At 41.9% G+C, this 21,439-nt stretch overlaps 1 protein-coding gene across 3 annotated transcripts in view; it reads right to left on the bottom strand.

The window, feature by feature from the left end:
• PHACTR2 (phosphatase and actin regulator 2) overlaps positions 1-21,439 on the bottom strand; it is a 121,979-nt gene that overhangs the window by 8,686 nt on the left and 91,854 nt on the right. For all 3 annotated transcript variants that reach the window (XM_045010827.1, XM_045010829.1, XM_045010828.1), the window contains 3 exons: positions 12,340-12,401; positions 9,616-9,753; positions 4,505-4,581 (listed from right to left, as the gene is read on the bottom strand). In XM_045010827.1, coding sequence (XP_044866762.1) covers positions 4,505-4,581; positions 9,616-9,753; positions 12,340-12,401 — 277 coding nt within the window. The remainder of the gene's footprint in view (positions 1-4,504; positions 4,582-9,615; positions 9,754-12,339; positions 12,402-21,439) is intronic.

The following is a 21,439-nucleotide window of genomic DNA, read 5'->3' as shown; positions in this document are numbered from 1 at the left end:
TCTAGTGTTACTCCACTGACTTCAGTGTAATTACTCCTTCCTGCCACAGGCCAATCAGAGAGAACAGAGGGAACTGATGGGCAGGATCCCCTGGGAAGCTAATATGAGAGGGAAAGGAGTCCAGGAGAGCTGGCTGTATTTCAAAGAAGCCTTATTGCGGGGTGCAGGAACAAACCATCCCGATGTGCAGAAAGAATAGCAAATATGGCAGGCAACCAGCTTGGCTTAACAATGAAATCTTCAGTGAGCTTAAACACAAAAAGGAAGCTTACAAGAAGTGGAAACTTGGACAGATGACTAGGGAGGAGTATACAAATATTGCTTGAGCATACAGCGATGTAATCAGGAAGGCCAAAGCAAAATTGGGAGTTACAGCTAGCAAGGGATGTGAAGGGTAACAAGAAGGGTTTCTATAGGTATGTTAGCAACAAGCAGTGGTCAGGGAAAGTGTGGGACCCTTACTGAATGGGGGAGGCAACCTAGTGACAGATTATGTGGAAAAAGCTGAAGTACTCAACGCTTTTTTTGCCTTGGTCTTCACAGACAAGGTCAGTTCCCAGACTGCTGCACTGGGCAGCACAGTATGGGGAGGTGAACTGCCCTCAGTGGCGAAAGGACAGGTTAAGGACTATTTAGAAAAGCTGAACATGTACAAATCCATAGGGCCAGATGCAATGCATCCGAGGGTGCTGAGGGAGTTGCTGATGTGGTTGCAGAACCATTGGCCATTATCGTGGCGATGAGGGGAGGGCCCGGACGATTGGAAAAAGGCAAATATAGTGCCTATCTTTAAAAAAGGGAAGGAGGAGAATTCGGGGAACTACAGACTGGTCAGCCTCACCTCAGTCCCTGGAAAAATCATGAAGCAGGTCCTCCAGGAATCCGTTTCGAAGCACTTGGGGGAGAGGAAGGTGATCAGGAACAATCAGCATGGATTCACCAAGGGCAAGTCATGCCTGACCAACCTGATTGCCTTCTATGATGAGATAACTGGTTCTGTGGATATGGGGAAAGTGGTGTACGTGATATACCTTGACTTTAGCAAAGCTTTTGATATGGTCTCCCACAGTATTGCCAGCAAGTTAAAGAAGTATGGATTGGATGAATGGACTATAAGGTGGATAGAAAGCTGGCTAGAATGTCGGGCTCAATGGGTAATGATCAATGGCTTGATGTCTAGTTGGTAGCCGGTATCAAGCGGAGTGCCCCAGGGGTTGGTCCTGAGGCTGGTTTTGTTCAACATTTTCATTAATGATCTGGACGATGGGATAGTTTGCACCCTCAGCAAGTTCGCGGATGACACTAAACTGGGGGGAGAGGTAGATATGCTGGAGGGTAGGGATAGGGTCCAGAGTGACCTAGACAAATTGGAGGATTGGGCCCAAAGAAATCTGATGCGGATCAACAAGGACAAGTGCAGAATCCTGCACTTAGGACGGAAGAATTCCATGCACCGCTACAGGCTGGGGACCGACAGGTTAAGCGGCAGTTCTGCAGAAAAGGATCTGGAAATTACAGTGGATGAGAAGCTGGATATGAGTCAACAGTATGCCCTTGTTGCCAAGAAGGCTAATGGCATATTGGGCTGCATTAGTAGGAGCTTTGCCAGCAGATCAAGGGAAGTGTTTATTCCCCTCTATTCGGCATTGGTGAGGCCACATCTGGAGTATTGTGTCCAGTTTTGGGCCTCCCACTACAGAAAGTATGTGGACAAATTGGAAAGAGTCCAGCGGAGAGCAATGAAAATGATTAGGGGACTGGGGCACATGACTTATTCAGAGAGGCTGAGGGAACTGGGCTTATTTAGTCTGCAGAAGAGAAGAGTGAGGGGGGATTTGATAGCAGCCTTCAACTACCTGAAGAGAGGTTCCAAAGAAGATGGAGCTTGGCTGTTCTCAGTGGTGGCAGATGACAGAACAAGGAGCAATGGTCTAAAGTTGCAGTAGGGGAGGTTTAGGTTGGATATTAGGAAAAACTATTTCACTACGAGGGTGGTGAAGCACTGGAATGGGATACCTAGGGAAGTGGTGGAATCTCCATTCGTAGAAGTTTTTAAGGCCTGGCTTGACAAAGTCCTGGTTGGGATGATTTAGTTGGGGTTGGACTAGATGACCTCCTGAGGTCTCTTCCAACCCTAATCTTCTATGATTTTAACAGGGAGGGGACACTTTGGGGCCGAGTCTTCCTCAGGCAGTAGCTGCTTGAGGACCACCTGGACTCATTGGTTACGAGAATCCTGCTGCAATCTGTGTCCATCAACTGCTGTTTTCAGTGTTGGTGAGAAACACTTCCAAGTTCCTCTTTGGTGTCTCTTGTACAAATATGTGCTAATTTTGCCATATAATTCATAATGATGTAATCAAGGAGTTACATTCCAGTTGTATCAGTTCATAGCACAGAATATTCTCTCTTGCAATTTACTTTATATTGCACTTTTCTAAACCTGTATTTTTAGATATCCTAAAGACTAACTGAAGTACAAGGAATACAAGACACAGGGAGCCAAATGGAGATACACTAGTTATGCACTTGGCCTAGTGATCTGTATCCATATTCGTGAGGGGCATTTTCTAAGTCTAAGCAAAACACTGGGTTCTAATCCCTACCTGTATGTATGGGTATAATCCTTGGCTCAGTTTTCCCGTTTGTAAAAATGACAACGTTTCCTTACCTGCTTCGTGAAGTGTTATGAGAATCAATTAGTTCATGTTTATAAACTGCACTGAAGTGCTAGGTATTATTATAATTATATTAAAAACCTTATATTAAAAGAGTTGTAAAGTCAAGCACTCAAAAATTAGGAAATGCCAGAATTAAAGTTGATCATCTAGCCCAATTCTGTCTCCCTGCGAGTATGCATTCTGATACAGTCTAACTAAAGGATCACACACAATCATGGAGTGGTGGCAGCAATAGCAGTGGGAGGAAGGGACCCAGATCAATTTTTGTGTGTGTCTTATCTGAAGGTTCAGTTTTTATAGAATCATAGAAATATATGGCTGGAAGGGACCTCAAGAGGCCATTTAGTCCACAACCTCCCTTGATAACCTATTCCAATACTTAGCTATCCTTATAGTTAGAACGTTTCCCTAATATCTAACCAAAATCTCCCTTGCTGCAGATTAGGGGAGCATGGTGTATGCAATGGTGAATGCAGTCCTTAATTTGTGCTAGGGCTTGCCAGGGCTGAGCCCCAGCACCTCTAGGCGTGGCAGTTTATCGCCCTAGCACTTCTAGCCTTGCTGCATCAGTTATGAATAAAAAAAATTGCTTGAGCCCTGGCATCTTTTTCATTACAAATCAAGCACTGGTTGAATGATTTTAGCAGCAAGCTCTACTGGGCATAATGCAGACTGCTAAATGCAATCTTCAGAAGCTTAGAATTTGGATAAATCAGAACAGGTTTTCATGGGGACAACAAAAAGCACACACCTGACCTCAAAATCCTGCTGCAAATCATAGAGACATTAGAGCTCCTCAAAAAACTGTCAGAAAAAATAATTATAATGGGAATTGTTAGGTAACCTAAATATAGGCTACCACTTTCCCTATAATGTCTATTTGATAATTATATAATGGTTTTAAAAATATCAGGGCCTTGTTTATTATTAATACAATAACAATATATTGAGTAATCCTTATGGAGTTGCAGTAGCTTGAGTGGAAAATTGATTTCCACTATTAGTACCTTCTGATTCCTAATTTAAAATCCACACAAACTCCTATTAGCTTCACATTTGTTTTGTTTGATCTGTAGCCAGCAAACTATTTTTAGACCAAATTTAAGGTTATTTGGACATGCCCTTTTAAAGATATGGGATTTAAGAAAGACAGGTATTAATCATAGTTTGAAAATTCTTTTAGTTCTTTTTTGCCACATCCTAGCTGCAAGATAACTTATCCTGAATACTTCAAAGGAGGCTTATTTGAAATATCTTGGTGAGATCTATGGCACAGGTCCAAACAGAGATGCATATTATAATGTTATTTGTGTCAAATCAGGGATGTTAGAATGGAATGTCTGAATCTGGCAAATTTCCGAAAGATTGTTAGGAGCTCTGGCAATTGTTAGGAAGTTCTCCAGAATGGGGATGGACTTTGTGAAGTTTGCTAGACTGCTAGCTTGATTCCAGTGCCCCAAAGCACCCACTAACACATACTTTCATATAGTTTTCAGTGATTCTGTGGAAGCAGGGCTATCCTCCCATATGTGCAGACTGTTAATTTCATCTGGGACATGCTGAATCCAATAAAATGCATGAAAGGATTATTTCTCAGATTTCATAAGCAATCTTTTCCATTTAAAATCTATTCCATTCTGGTTATCCTCATTGCCATATCAAATTATGTGGTTTCAGTGATCACATCAGCAACACTGGGAAATCCCACCAGCTAAGGGTCAAGGAATTAATTACAGTACAACTCTAGAGGACTTGGGAAAGGCAGAGACTAAATATGATACATTCACATCAGTGGCTTTATGCCAAAAGGTACTTTTACTCACCTTGTAAACTGTCGACTTTCCTCATGTACTTCCATTTCTGTGCTTTTAAATTCATTCAGTTCTTTCCGTATTGCTGCCTAATTAAAAACATGCACAAACATCAGAAAGGTGAACATCCAGTAAAAATACATTAACAGAACAAGGTCCCACTCCTGTGAGGTGCAAAATACCCTCATCTCTATTGTTTTCCATTTACTTTTCACTTAAATCCTTTCATTTAATCCATCATTCTTGCACACTTCTGATCCCAAGAACATAATGGCTCTTTCAATTATGGTTATTTGAAGCAGTAAAACTATTTTTAGGAAAGCCATAAGAAAATATCTGGGGCCAGAAAATCCCTCCCCCAAAACATGGCATTTGCTACAAAAGAAGCAGGGAAAGGGAATTTGTTACTCCCGACAGCCACCTGTTTAGTATGCATCTGCAAAGAGATTATCACAGCATACAGCCCTGGAGGGGAGGATGAGTCATACATGCATAGTATACATGCATAGCAATTGCATAAACTGCAAGATTCCTATAGCTCCCAACTGGAGATAAGATTTTAGGAATGCGAGATGAATGCCACTTTTCAAATGGAAATTAGTCACTCGGTTTGATCAATTTTATGTAACATTCCATGAGGTGTTTGGACAGTCCAGAGCCGTGTTTTCAGCTGGTAGATACTAAAGAACAGCAGAAATTCAGCATACTTTAAAATGACAGTCCTTAATGCCTATGTAAAAAGAATGATAATCCATTTACTTCACTATATAATTCATATAATTTCTTAAATGGCCAGCACTCTACACACACAGGTATTGCTATAAATGCTTTTGGTTCAAATCTATAAACATTTTAAACCACTGCTTTCAGACCCTGCTGTTCAGTGTAAGGTTTATTCTCTCTCTTTCTCCTTTCCGTGTTTCTAATACAAGTAATGCCATCTGAGTAATCCTTTAAAAAAGCAGCTCATTAAAGAGCAACGTCTTTCAAAGCAGGACAGAATTCCAGTGTGATAAGTTGACGCTGTGTCATCAGAATGCCATCTCCTAAATGATAAATCTCACATTCCAGCAGGGGACTGTCCTGCTTAACCCCAATGATACACTAGCACAAGGCTGCTGCAATAGTAAGGAAAGACACACAGCTCAGATATTGCAAACCCCCGCCCCCTTGTTTTTAAGCAAATACCATATTGATAGGCAAGATACCAGAGTCCTGCATCCACAGAACTGGTATAGCGACGACTTCATAGAATCATAGAAGATTAGGGTTGGAAGAGACCTCAGGAGACCTCTTTTCCACTGATGTGCTTCAACTGGACCTAGAGGGACCACTTCTAGAGAAAAGAGGTAATGGAATCTCCACTCACTGGACCCTTTGCCTCTCTGCTAAGACTGAAAACATGGGGACCAATTTGTGCCAACTGTGCTGTGTCATTACAAAATGTATTGAGCCTAAAAATGTATTTCAGGTGGGTAATAATGTATGCAGTGTTGTTGTAGCATATCAGAGAGACAAGGTGGAGGAGGTAATATATTTTATTGGTCCTTGTCTCTCAGGTGGTGATAATGACTTTCAGCCATTATTAGCCAGACCTGAACAGGTGACCTATAAGTGAAAAAGTTCCACTGCTATCATGAACAATCAAGCTTTTCTTGTATCATTTCTAAACGTGGCACTCTGATCTTCTGTGACTTGAGGCCTCATCTACACTGATCTGACCTATCAGCGCTAGCTACCAGTATAGTTTGCTTGGTGCAACTCCCAGTGCAGATCAATAATGTCGCTATTTGCATCAGGACTGCTCACCTCAGTTTCCTGCAAGGTGCTGAGTGCACTCAACTCCTGAAGACTTCATGGGGAATAGAGAATGTTCAGCACCTGAAGCCCAGGGCCCTGAGCCTCACCACCCGGGGATGAAGCCTGAGCAATGCAGCTTTGCATGGGCCCCTGTGGTATGGGGCCTCAGGCAATTGCCCTGCTTGCTACCCACTAACGTGGGCGCTGGATTTTATATGCAGAAAACCAGCTGCTGTGGCACAGGTGGGCCGTAGAGTTTTTATAGCATATTGGGGGGAGCTCAGAAAGAAAAAGGTTGAGAACTTCTGCCTTACTTGGTATTGCAGGATCTTGAATTTTCTATACAATTTGGTCCAGAAACCACCCCTTTCTAGCACAGAAATCGTGCAGGTATCTTTGTGGGGGGTGCGGGGGGGGTGTCAAAGAGGGGAATGGGACAGCTGAATAGATTTTTCTGAAATGCCCTACTGATTTGTCTTAAAAAAAGAAAAGTAATTCTCTCCAGAAAGACAGAGGAACAAGCAGCTTAACAGAATTGCACCCAAACAGTGTGCTGTACTGTGTAAGGTGCAAACCTCTCGAAGAAAACAGTGCTCTTCACAGTATGATCAATAGTAACAGGAATGACCAGCTCTTTCCTTGTGGGCTAATGTCATAACTGGATCCTGCAGTTTACGGCCATTTCACAACAAAAAAATCTGAGGATTCATGCCAGCTTCTCTTGCCTCTCTTCACACTCCTACATTCACCTCTCTCAACTTGTCTGCTTCTTTTGTGCGCGTTAGAGATATCCAATAATGTGAAGCACCCGGGATTCCTTCAGACCTGAGCATGGCATGGAAACACCATGGCTGAGGATCTCCTCAGGAGACTTAAGGCCAAATGTCTTGATCTTTCAGAGGCCTTTAAGACAGTTGATTATGAGGCAGTGGTTCTCAAACTTTTGTACTGGTGACCCCTTTCACATAGCAAGCCTCTGAGTGCGACCTTCCTTATAAATTAAAAACACTTTTAAATATATTTAATACCATTATAAATGCTGGAGGCAAAGTGGGGTTGGAGTGGAGGCTGACAGCTCGTGACCCCCTGAGGGTCCCAACCCCCAGTTTGAGAACCCCTGTTATGAGGGGCTGCTGAAGTAACTGCAGGCTGGCAAGAGTAGATGGGATCACGTGATAATTCATCCACTCATTCTTTTCAGAGGAATAGTGACAGGATGGTGTTGGGTGACGTCCTCTCTTTCAGGGCTTTCAACTGTCAGGTCTTGCAGGGCTCAGATCTGACAGCCCTATTGTTCAACCATTATAAAACCACGAGGGGAGATCATGAGGAAATATGGGCTACAGTGAGTTCAATGTACTGGTGACTTTCTGCTTTAGGGCCCCTTTCCATCAGACTCAGATGTACCAGTCTGCATGCTCTCCCAATATCTGGCATAGATCGGGCCTGAACAAAAGCCAGTTGACCTAAACTCAATTCTGAAAAAAGTGGTAATGCTAGTTGAAAGTATTGTGAGTCTCTGGCAAGGTATATAACTGCTTCCTCATTTGAGGGTGTCCCTCGGCTTGTTGTGAAAGCAGAAAGTAATGTCAGGATTTAATTAGTGACAGCATTGCACACAGATGCTCAGACAGTATCAGTGGGCACAGTCATCTTTTTTTCCCCACTTATGGCTGGCATGGACAGCCCTTTCCTCTCTGATGCAGATGCTGCTACAGCATCTCAGGTCTTTGTTCCCTCTAGGCTAGAACAGTGTAACTCACTGTACTTGGAGCAAACTGCTAAAGTCACTTGGTAGCTGAGACTAGGGGTACGTCTACACTACGGGACTATTCCGAATTTGCATAAACCGGTTTTGTAAAACAGATTTTATAAAATCGAGTGCGCGCGGCCACACTAAGCACATTAATTCGGTGGTGTGCGTCCGCGGTCCGAGGCTAGCGTCGGTTTCTGGAGCGTTGCACTGTGGGTAGCTATTCCCTAGCTATCCCATAGTTCCCGCAGCCTCCCCCGCCCCTTGGAACTTCCGGGTTCTGTCTGGAGAATTTTTAAAAATGATTCTGAATTTCATCTTCTATAACGGAGCGCTGATAGAACGGATTTGCCTGCCCTTACAGCGATCACGTCCGCATGGTCCATGCTGGAGCTCTTTTTTTATTTTGATTTCGGACTGCATCGCCACCCGTGCTGATCGGAGCTCCACGCTAGGCAAACAGGAAATATTCAAAAGTTCGCGGGGCTTTTCCTGTCTACCTGACCACTGCATCCGAGTTCAGATTGCAGTCCAGAGCGGTCAGTGATGCACTGTGGGATAGCTCCCGGAGGCCAATACCGTCGATCAGCGGCCACACTAACCCTAATCCGATATGTTAATACCGATATTGGCGCTACTCCTCTCGTTAGGGAGGAGTACAGAAACCGGTTTAAAGAGCCCTTTATATCGATATTAAGGGCCTCTTGGTGTGGACGGGTTGGGCGTTAAATCGGTTTTACGCTCCTAAAACCGATTTAAACGCCTAGTGTAGACCAGGCTTAGTAGCTACCACTGCCTTCTGAGTGGGAGCTGGTTCCTTATGCTCGGCCCTCTCAAGTTATCTGCAGCCACAAAGAATGAAAACACTCTGTTCTCAGACATGAATCCATTTTTTAGTAAAGTAAGCCTGAAATATTTTATGACTTTTCACCCCCAAAAAATGACCTTTCTTCTGAATTATTTTACCTAATTTTTAAAATTCTGCTTAAATAAGTAAATAAGAAAAGCTGCTAGCTTTTCCCACTGTTTAAAGTTCTCTCTACTACCTAGTTAATCTCACTGCTCTGTTAAATTGCAGGGTAAAGATGCAGGATTTTGATGTTGAAGGCTGAGTTTATTTCCAATGGTGTATGCATGCAGTTGGTCACCTGACAACTGTAGTGATGGTGTATTCATGTGGCCAAGCATTTTTACAGTAATGGGAGAGCCCGTTATTCACTGTAATTAGTTTTAAAAGCAGCACTTAAGGGCCAGCATGTAGGCCTCTGACTGCAGAATCTTTGGTTGAATTCCAAGGACTTCAACTAAAAGCTGATAGCAGTGATGTAACTGGCCTAGGAGGGATTTAAAAAATGTGAGAGATTCATCTCTGAATTGCCACAACTGAGCTGGTAAGTACAATTTTAATAGGCACCTGAGTGGGTTCTGCTATGTGTGGGCAACACATGGTACCATGACAATGTCACTGCCTCAAGAAGAGGTCATTAATGATACTGGTGTGGAGGGACTGCAAATAAGACCGGAGAAATATTTTGAAAGTTATAGAATTCAATCTCTATTTGTCCCTTGCCTTGTCTGCAGGAGTTAACCTTGCCCAAGGCTTGTCTGCTCGGCGATCATAATCCGGGGAATCTGTTACCTCCACATATTCATTGAAACGTAGGATTCTTCTTGCCTGCAGTTCAGCCACTGTAGGTCTCAGACTGAGCTGTGAACAGGAGGTGGAAAAGAGTAAATCGAATAAGCCAAAATAAAACCTAGGGTATGATGTAACCTCAAGAGAACATTAAAGGTATTTCTAATCAGGGTCACTTTCAGGTGTCTAAAAAAAGGCACCATCTTGGGAACATCAAACAGGAACTGGAAAGCAGTGCAACCTAGTTTCTTAGAGTATAAAATTAATCTTTGTCAGACAGGCCACAAAGAATCTTGACAGATCATCTCCAGAACACTAGTTTTTACTTTGCTACACTGGTGCTATTTACCCTCTTAGACAATGCTAGTATTTACATTAATACCTACAATCATCTGTTTTTCAGTACCAAAAAAAAAGGAACAGGTTTTTGATGGGTTTCTCTAACTAAAAGGAATTTGTGAATCAGAGAGTCTATATTATGATATTGAACCAAATGATCTGAGTCACCCCAATCAAACTACAAATTAATAATTGTCACAGTAAACAAAATTATCCTATTGAACATATATTTTTGAAAGTGTATGAAAATTGTATGTCATATTATGAGGCTTCCTCATCTCAAAAAGGATTTTGCAGAACTGGAAAGGGTACAGAGAAGAACAATGAGAATGATCAAGGGTCTTGAAAAAATTCTCATATGGAGAGAGATCATAAAAGCTAGGACTGTTTACCTTAGAAAAGAGACCCATAAGAGGGGACATGATAAAAAATAAGAAATGGAATAGAGAAGGTAAATTGGGAACTTCTGTTCTCCCTTTCTCGTAACCCAAGCGCACAGGGATATTCCATGAAATTAAAAGGTCACAAATTCGAAACCAATAAAAGGAAATACTTTCACACAAAATGTTTGATTAAACTGTGGAACTCATTGCCACAGGAAGTTACTGAGGCCAAAAACTAAACAAGATTTGAAAAGGGATTGGATAGTTGTATGGATAGCAAGAATATCCAACATTATTGCAATTAATAACACAATTCTGGAAGGGATATTAAACCTTCTGCTTCAGGGTTTAATCTGTAACTATTAGGGACCAGGATGAGCTCGGGGTAGGGGGCAGATAATCCCACATCTGTCTACTATGGGGTTCTTACACCTTCCTCTGAAGCATCTGGTGCTGTCCACTGTCAGAGACAGGATATGAAACTAAATGGACCTTGGATCTGATCTAGTATGACAATACATTGCATTGGTTGAATGGAGAGCAGAATATAGCCCTAATCTGCATAATATGCACATGTGTACAAGCAATTTAGACATAATTAGAAAAATTTTAATTTTGTATGTGCTTGTTGCTTCAGGATCACATTATATATAATTAATAATATATTGTGACAAAGTTCCTCCTCTAACTTGGTGAGTCCTGCGCTTATTGGCAGATTTGCTCACCTCAGTGATCTTCCCCTCTGGTGGAACCCACAGTCTGGGTCAACTCCTCCTGTGTCTGATCAGGAGTTAGGAGGTTTGGGGGGAACCAGGGTCCGCCCCCTACTCCGGGTTCCAGCCCAGGACCCTGTGGATCACAGCTGTCTATAGTGCCTCCTGTAACAGCTGCATGACAGCTACAACTCCCTGGACTACTTCCCCATGGCCTACCTCCAAACACCTTCTTTATCCTTACCACAGGACCTTCCTCCTGGTGTCTGATAATGCTGGTACTCCTCAGTCCTCCAGCAGTGTGTGTGTACACACGTGTACGTGTACACACCCACATCCAAATCTCACTGACTAACTGGGAGGCTTTTAACTAGTTCCAGTCAGCCCTTGATTGGCTTCAGGTGGCCCAATCAATGTAGCTATCTCCACTGCCTTCTAGAAATATCTTAATTGGCTCCAGGTGTCTTGATTAACCTGGAGCAACTGCCATTTGGTTACCATGGTACTAGGGATTTGGTTAGCCTGGGGCTAACATGCCTGTTCCTTACTACTTTACTGTAGCCATCTGGCCTTGCCCCATCCATAATATGTGCACACACATATATAGAATGTGTGCATTATATATATATATGTAAAATTATTTTTAAGGTTTTAAACTTCTCATTATTCAGAAAAAAGAGACATCCATGAGATTAACAGGAAGATCACAATCCAAAAAGTAACACAATTTAATAATTGACTTGGGCACAATGATAAATATTTTGTATATTGTGGTTCTCTCTTGTATTGACTAGACTAGGAAAGACAAGCAAAAAGTTATACATTACCTGTTGGGAGAGTCTTGCATTGCAATGTTTTACTACTTTGGTCTTGATAATCAATTTTAGTGATTTAGATACACTTGATGGATCAGGACTGTGCTGTTATCCCACTAAGAGCTCTGAGAGACACTGTGCATCACTGAGGCACTGTGGGTGGGATTTTCAAAAACCCTCAGTAGTGTTCTGCCTTGTAAAAATGCTAGGGAAAGTTGGACAGGCTGGATTTATACCAAGGATGACCTTGGCCCATTCTGTCTTTGAAACAGGGTTTACCTTTTGGGGAAATGGAGATGGGAGAGGGAATTTTGTCAGTATGTCTGAATATACTTTAGAATAATATAAAGAAAAATTCTCATCCTTTATTATACACACAAGTATATTACACATAAAACATTTTATCACCTTTCTGCTGAGACTGCGTTTTAATTCCCTCCTGGCTTCCTGTTCTTCTTCTTCATTCTTCTCTGTTTTTGGAAGACAGAAATAAAGGAGATGACTAGGGGACTATAACTGTATATGGTATATTTCTCTTGGCCTTAGAATATTGGCTCATGCATACTCATATTTCTGAGCTATCCTATTTTTGTGTGTGTGTTCTCATTGCCTTTCTCTGTCCTCTCCGATTCCCAACTCTGCAGCCTTCTGTAGTTCTCACCCTGTGCCTGGAATATAGCAGAGAGCCTACAGTCATTTCCACGCTGTGAAATAAAAAACAAGGAGTTGCACAGCTGCTTCACCTACCTGTCAAGAGACTAAGATCATCATTGCCTTTATTCCCAAGGTTCCCTTTACCTTACTCTAGAATTAGAGTTTAATTGTGAGAAGAAAATTGCAGAGAAAATAATTGGCAGTGAATAACCTATCTGATGAACCTAACCTCTATTTTTTGCTCCCAGAATATCCATGAGCAGAGAGCAAATTCCTCAAATTACTGGAAATTAGTGAATTGTTTTGTTGTTGATTTTTGTTAGATTCCATGGATTGATCATTAATAGTTCTCAGTGAGTATGGGTATGTCTACACTACCCACCGCATCGGCGGGTAGCAATCGATCTATCGGGTATCGATTTATCGTGTGTAGTGTAGACACGATAAATCGATCCCCGATCGCTCTCCCGTCGACTGCTGAACACCAGCTCGGCGAGAGGCAGAAGCAAAGGCGACGGGGGAGTGGCGGCCGTCGATCCTGCACTGGGAGGACGTGAAGTAAGTGATTCTAAATCAATCTAAGATATGTTGACTTCAGCTACGCTATTCTTGTAGCTGAAGTTGCGTATCTTAGATCGATCCCCCCCAGTGTAGACCAGGCCTATATGATTTTCATTATTCGAGCTGACTTGGTTAACTGTGTGATTAGTCAGACCGATCACAATTTATGATTTCTGTTCCTTCGTCAGATGGGGTAAATAATTGTGTGTGCAGCTTTAAAATTTCTGCAGATATCTGTGCATGTAACTGAAATTTGCTTTCCAGAAACTTTTGTGCCAGTGAAAACTGATTGCCTGAATGTCTGTGGAAAGCAAATTAAAAAGGGGTACAAATATGGGTGAAGCAAATTGTTTTTAACTGATGAATGTTTGCAGAAAATTATTTGTATGATTTGCCCAGCTATGTTGTTATGTGTGAGTGTATCTTTACTGTGGATGAAATATTCCAATCAGATATGTTGGCTGAACTGCAAAGTTCAGATCTGGATCCACATTTCCCCAGGGACATGAGTTTGGATTGAGGGTTTTGGTTCAGGACCAACTCTAGTTCTAAAGGAGTTTATCTGTCCACTGTGGATGTGACCAAACTGCGTTAGAAGAAGGTGAGAGCACAGTTTTGAACACTTGTTCAGTACGATTTGCCCTTATCCATAATAAATGGCCAAACTGTGAACATAGAGTGTGGCCAAAACTGAGTTTGAATCTCGTGTAGGCATTAGGCTTATGGTTGTTCAACAGGTACACCTGTTGTACACGTTTTCACTGGGAGTGGCCCTGGTATCACTGAAGACAGAACATCATTCAGTACGTGTAAATTTCCTTTGATAAAGCGTGAGATGGAGAGAAAGAAACAAACAACAAAAAATAGCATCAGAAGAAAATCATAGCAACAGAAAGAAAATGTCAACACCAGCCCTGCTCCTCAAAAAGATTTTGCCACCACACTTCAAGCGAGATAAAATTTTGCAAAGACTGCCAAGGCTAGACTAACTCTATGATTGAAATTACGTTTATTGAGATACAGAAGTGAATGTTCTTCATATGACTTCTTTAAGTAATCTAACTAAAGCTCTCTTTCCTTTACTGTATTTCATAGAGTTTAACAAGATCACTTACCTTTTCCCATTTAATAGCTGTTTTAGTATATTTATGATAACTCGCATGGAATTGACTTACTTTTAAACAAATTTCCCTTTGTAATCAATAACCACAATATCTAAGGTAACTAAACGGGATCTATTAATTTAGGGATTAATTTACTTGGTTTTAGCTCATCTAGAGAAGGCTGCCCCCTACAGGAACTGGATCTCCCAGGTGTAATCTCTGTTGCAAGCTCTTCATGAGGGGGACAGCTCAGAAGAGATTGTAAGTGAACACACACATTGTACTGTTGCCTGTTTTTGTTATTTTCTTTCTAGAATTAGTTATTATTCATAACTTTGAATTCTCTTGCTTGTCTAAATCACTGTATGTCCTAAAGCATGGTAAGAATCTTAACATGAGAAATACTAGGATCACGTCTCTGAATTTATATCACAAGGAACCATTATTAATAATTTAGTCTACTTGATCTTTGTTTCTCTAGACCATAATTCTTTTAAATTTGGGGATACAATTACTTGGCAGTGAGCACAGGATGTGCTGCCCTTTTAAGGGGGTTAGAACTCAGCTGCTCCCTATGCCACCAAGGCGAAGGGAATAAATCCTGGGGTCACGTGGTTGAAGATTGTGACTCAGAGCCAGGCTTGTCGGGAAGCTTGAGTTCAGGGAGAAGGCTAGAGATGAGAAAAGAGCAGAGAGTTTCTCCTTAGCGACCAGGCCTGGGAGTGCACACCTTGAAGGGAGCAGGCTAGAAAGGTTGGCAGTAGAACTGGCCAGAAAGAATTCCATTTTGTGAGTAATTTTGAGATTGGGATATTTGTTTTTGTTTTGCATCCGAGTGAAAATGAGACCTTTTGAATTCTCTTGTGAAAAATTACTAACAGGAGAGAAACCACCACCACTAGTAATAGCCCAGTGGTTAGCGATGTGAGAGACCCAGGTTTGAACCCCTACTCCACCTGATTTGGAGTAGGGACATGCATATGTGTCTCCCACATCTCAGAGGAGTGCTCTAATCACTTGGCTATTGTGTGTGTGTCTGTCTGTTTCTCTCGCTCTCCCCCACCACCCTTGTTCCTTCACCTGAAGTTTCATCCTGGACCAAAGAAATCTTCCCACTGAAATTTTAGTTGAAAAAGACATTTCCACAAGAACATTTTGGTTTTGATGAATCCAAAGAAATGTTTAGTCAATAAATTCCTGACAGCTCTAGCTGGAAGTCACTCTGTTGGAGGAAAGCTCCAGCAAAAGGGACTAGAGACCCTCCTTTATACTCAGGCAGAGAATCTAAAGAGTGAGACCTGCATTGAGTAGATGAGCTCCATCAGGAGACCCTGCGGTCAGGGGAAAGGACATGGCTTATATGTTGAACTTATGTTGAACTGTTTTATTTGGAGAAATAAAACTCACGCCCTAAAGAAAAAGGACTGAAATCCTGTGGTTACGTACAGTTCTTTGATGCACTGCCTGAGGAGCTGTCTCACTGACTTAAGGCACTCAACACTGTAACTCACACATAAAACACCCTTTTCACACTGTAACAGGGTGGCTTGCTCCTTCAGGGCTGGAGGCCTACAGCTAGTCAACCCTGATTACAGAATGATCCCCATCTGGGAGAGAGTAGGGATTTGCCCTATAAAGAGCAGCACTGGGCTGCTCTGCAATGAAGGGGAGAAGCTCAGGAAGCTGTGGAGTCTGCAAAAGGTTCAGCAAGAAAGACCCTCAGACTATGTCAAGTATCAGAGGGGTAGCCGTGTTTGTCTGGATCTGTAAAAGCAGCAAAGAGTCCTGTGGCACCTTATAGACTAACAGACGTTTTGGAGCATGAGCTTTCGTGGGTGAATACCCACTTCGTCGGATGCATCCGAAGAAGTGGGTATTCACCCACGAAAGCTCATGCTCCAAAACGTCTGTTAGTCTATAAGGTGCCACAGGACTCTTTGCTCCTCAGACTATGGGAGTTGACCATAGTAGGGACCCCTGGGAAAGATCCAGTCTTTGCAGGAGAGAGAATGCAAAAGGCCCCACGCAGGAAGGGCTGGGGGAGGAAGAGAAACCTTGTGTTGTGTGGGATTCTGAACGGACTTTGTCTGGGATTTTAAGTTTCATTTAGAGTTTATTTTACATTAATAAACCCAGACTCCAAGGAGGGATATTTTTGTCCAAGAAAATGCCTGGGTGAAGTTTTATTTGAACAGTCCAAGAGGGAAAAACAGAGACAGGCTGCCTGTAGCAAAACCCTAGACCACAAGAGGATGCACAGGAGATAGTTTGGCAAGAAGACTAGGGTGACCAGATGTCCTAATTTTATAGGGACAGTCCCAATATTTGGGGCTTTTTCTTATATAGGTTCCTATTACCCCCAACGCCCGTCCCGATTTTTCACACTTGCTATCTGGTCACCACCAAACATTGTTTTAGTGCAATTCCTACATAAATACTGTCCTTAAAACAGTTCTCAGCAATAGAATAACGTTTTTGATTTCTGTAATTGGCCATACAGGGTGAGATTTTGAAAGATCCCTAAGTGATTTAGGAGCATGATCACCATTGAAAGTCAGATGTGCTCCTAACTCCCATAGTTAGTTTAGAAAATCCCTCCTTAGTGCCAAATTCTGGCTGAAGGTATGAAAGTGGCTGACTTGCCCATGAACATTCATGCTGCAAAAGAAGTATTCAAGGAATCACAGTTCGGCTGCTCTCCACTCTCGGAGCAAAAATCTGTATGGGGGAGAGAGTAAAATGTACGCACCGTGCTCGCAATCTGCAAGCCCTATCCTGGAATGTCCCTCTGCAGCTCCACCTATGACAACCTGCAGAGTGATCTCCTCTAGGTTGAAGGGCAGCTGGAATTTGACTGGAAAAATTATTCTATGGTTTCCTTCCTCTCCTGGCTGCTGCTTCTGGAACATACATGAAGGCACTGCCCAAGCCAGAATCTGATCCTAGATTAGAGGAATTTTAAATTGATGTCAATTGTGGGATATTTTGGTGTCTCTTTAAATCAGTGACCTTGGAGAAATAAATATCTATGCCACTACTGTGTCAGCAAATACTGGCATTTTAGACCCTGGCATCATTATGGGACATTTAATTCACCACAGAAAGTCAGGAAGAAAAGAGAGAAATCTTTTTGCATAAGGACTGTTCTGTTTTCAACTATAAAGTAATCCAGGAGCGTAAAACTGAACTTTCCACTGAGTCCCTGTGGGGATTAGCTATGTTTAGATTACTTTGTAGGATTGCTAGGGAAATGAAAAAGAAGACAAACAAAGCACTAGGATCCTGGAATGCTGTGGAAAGCAAAAGCAGTTTCTGTTTTCTGTTTTCACGTACAAAGATAATCATTAATATTCCCTAACTAGCACCAAAAGCTACATCATGTTTCTAAAAAGCCAGGCTTGGCAGGAGGACAGGCACACAGTCCAGAAAGCCTTGCTATTCTTCACAGCTACAGAAAAACACAACGGCTGTAAACTTGATTCCATGTGAGAGTTGAAAAAGCTTCCTTGCTGTAATGCAATACTATAATTGATTCAAGGGGGAACATCTAAAATGGTTCAAAGTCAGCATGCAAGAAACCAGCCTGTGTTAGAACTCATTCAAGTTACTGCTTAACTTTTTATTTTTAATGTGGAAGGGTACAAAAGTCTGGATGCTTATACACACTTATCCAAGGCTCTGTGATCTAGAAATCAGGCTAGAATCTCTGTCACAGGATTTCCAGTACTTCCTGGTTTAGCTGAAACTATAAAAATAAAAAATATCTTTTGACATAATAAATCCCTGTTTTAGGTAGAGATGCAAAAAACCAAAGTATTAAAAACTTTTTCGAACCTTATGAAAGGTTTGGATTCAACTTAATTTTGGGGCAAACATTTGGATCAATTTGATCTGTGCATCAGCTCATCTATCCCAAATGTATGCTAAAAAATAAATCAAATCACAAATATTCTCCAGCTGCAGTACTGCTCTGTTTATGGGCAGTTCTAACACTAACACAACCCATCATAGCAGAAAGGAAACTTTATGAAAGAAATTCTGACTCGTTCACAAATCCTGCACACAACAACACAGGAATGTGAGGGATGTAAACATTTCAGAACAGTCCATCAGAAGTGGGCATAATAAACCCATAAACAATAGATTTGGCTTAAGAGCTAAGAGAATTTCAGAAAACCTACTCTGGTAATGGGCTACGAGCACTGTCAACATAAGAAACACACCTATTTGGCATTTAAAAGATCACCATCAACTTGAAATATAGTAAATTTAAAAAATGAATAAAAAGTAGTTTCAGGTACTACATGTGCTCTTGAGTGCCCACGCCACCTTTTACAATCAAATTTTCCTAAATGTTTTAAATGTTTTTCTTTCTCCTGCTTCTCTGAGCAAGACTCACACAAATACTACAGGAAAATGAGAGAGACCAGGTAGGTGAAGGTATGTTTACACTTAAAACAGTAAACAGTAGGAGAGCACTTCAATCTCCCTGGACACTCAATAACACTTAAAAGTGGTCATTCTTCAACAAAAAAAGTTCAAAAACAGACTCCAATGAGAAACTGCAGAAGTGGAATTAATTTGCAAACTGGACACCATCAAATTAGGCCTGAATAAAGACTGGGAGTGGCTGGGTCACTACAAAAAATAATTTTCCCTCTGCTGATACTCACCTTCTTGTCAACTGCTGGGAATGGGCCACATCCATTCTAATTGAATTGGCCTCGCTAGCACTGACCCCCAACTTAGTAAGGCAACTCCCATCTTTTCATGTGCTGTATATTTATACCTGCTTACTGTATTTTCCACTCCATGCATCTGATGAAGTGGGCTGTAGCCCACGAAAGCTTATGCCCAAATAAATTTGTTAGTCTCTAAGGTGCCACAAGGACTCTTCATTATTTTTACAGTGGTGTAGTTAATCCACCCTCCCTGAAGCCATGTCTACACTTATAAGCATTCAGCAGCACAGCTGTACCGATACAGCTGTGCCGCTGTAAGAGCGCTCATGTAGCCGCGTTATGCAGACGAGAGAGAGCTCTCCTCTCGACAACATAAAACCAGCTCAATGAGTGGCAGTAGCTATGTTGGTTGGAGAGTGTGCCCCGCCAACATAGCGCTGTGCACATGAATGCTTATGCCAGAAAAGATTATGTCTCTCAGGGTGTGTGTTTTTTTCACACCCCAGAGCAACAAAAGTTTTGCCAACATAAGCATAAGTGCAGACCTGATCTGAGATGTGGTAACTAGGTCAACGGAAGAATTCTTCCATCAACCTACCGCTGTGCACACAGGGGGATTAGGTCAGCATAGCTACATCACCAGGGGTGTGGATTTTTCACACCCCTGAGAGACAAAGCTATACCGATGTAAGTGTTCACTGTAGACCAGTCCTTCTTCAAGTCTGGGGATGGTAACCTGAGTGTTCAAGCTAAATTCAAGGTGGGAAAGATTGTTAAGCATAACAATCCTGCATAGACACACTGTAGGAGACCACTTAAAACGAAGTAGGCAATTAACACCTCTGCAGTTGTAGACAAATGGAGGGTTAGCAGGCAGTAGGGTGTATTACAAATTGTAATGAGCCATAAATCCAGTGTCTCTGTTAAAACCATGGTTTTTAGTGTCCAGCAGAGTTATAAATTTAAGTTCCCAGGCTTGTCTTTTCATGGAAAATGACTGTTTATACTATGAAAACAGTGAAAGTTACTATACACAAAGTGCTGTCAAACCCATAAGATAAACAAACTGAAATGACAGAGAAAATATTTATCTTCTGCTAATCTCTATCACCTATATTCATCTTTGGTGTTACATGTAACAGTAGTAGGTCAAAAATTAGTTCTAGGTGTGATTTTTAGTTTGATTGTGTCCTTTGACATGTTGATAGATCATGTTTATTAGACCTGAACAGGGAAAGTGTAACTGGTATCCTCAAAGTCAGCAGAAGTAGCTTGTAATATACTCATACGAGTTTTTGGAATTATCTTTCTCAACTGGTCGGGGCTTAAATTCAGCCGGAGCTGTCCAGAGTGGAGCTCCGGTAAATATTTTCAAAGGCTTTAGGCAGAAGCTCCGAGCCCTGGTGTCTCCCGCAGGGCCGGAACCCTAAGCCCATGCAAGCACCACCATGCCCCATAGGGCAGGAGCTCTGAGCCCTGGTGCGCTGTGCAGGGCAGAAGCCCCCAGCCCCAGGGCTCCGGGAAATACCATATGAGAATTTAAACCTGGGATATGGTCCAGTGTTTGCTGACTGGTTATCAGATTAATATGGTTATACTTCACAATTTATCTTTATTACATTTGATAGTGTAATTACAAAATTTATTGCAGATCACCTCTTGGCTAGGACTTTGTTGAACCCTCTTTTATGTACCACAGTGCATAGCAGATAACCAGAAGCTACAGTTTTAGTAATTATCCTAGTTAACTTTTGAGATGCTGGATGACACCACTGGTATTTTATCAGCTTTATGGTTTTCCTGAAAGCTGATAACTTTTTTTTGATTTGTTGGCCTGGTCAAGTGATGTTACCAGAGTCACTTGGATTTCAGAGGGCATACCATCCATGCCTTCTTCTCTCCCTCTCTTCCACTCACACATTGTGTGTAGATGGATTCCAGGCATGCAATGGTTGACTATGTGTGAGAAAATGTAGCATTTCACACATTGTATCATTTATGTGACAGTTAGAAAAGTTCTACACATCAGGTCTAGATGATGGGTTTTCTTGGTTGTAAATGGACTAATTTTCCTATTATTATTGCTGTCATTTCTTACTCATATGCTGGTAGAACCCATAATATGGTAGGTATTGGGTACTCACAAAGGAAGACACAAATCTCTACCCCAAAGAGCTTACCTGTTTGAGTAGGCGAGCAACATAAATAAGGGGAAAGATGGGCAAACAATCAAAGTATGTACAATATACTTCATACCCATTGTTTTTTTCAACAATTAAACAACACGTCAGCTATACGCATCCTATTCAGGATGACGGCCAATTTCTTGTAGCTGTCAGGCAAGGTGAGTCCTGAGCAATGAGTGGATCAGTTGAGCGAGGATATTCCGTGCATAGGGGCAATATGGAAAAATGCACAACTATAGTTATGGGAGAAGCGGATGTGAGGGTGGACAAGGCTGCCATCACTGGCGGCATGCTGCGTCTCCTCCTCCCTCCCCATTACATA

Source organism: Mauremys mutica, chromosome 3 (genome assembly GCF_020497125.1).
Source record: "Mauremys mutica isolate MM-2020 ecotype Southern chromosome 3, ASM2049712v1, whole genome shotgun sequence".
Taxonomy (NCBI): Eukaryota; Metazoa; Chordata; order Testudines; family Geoemydidae; genus Mauremys; species Mauremys mutica.
Note: the sequence above shows the minus strand (reverse complement) of the source record. Positions and strands in the feature narration are given on the sequence as shown.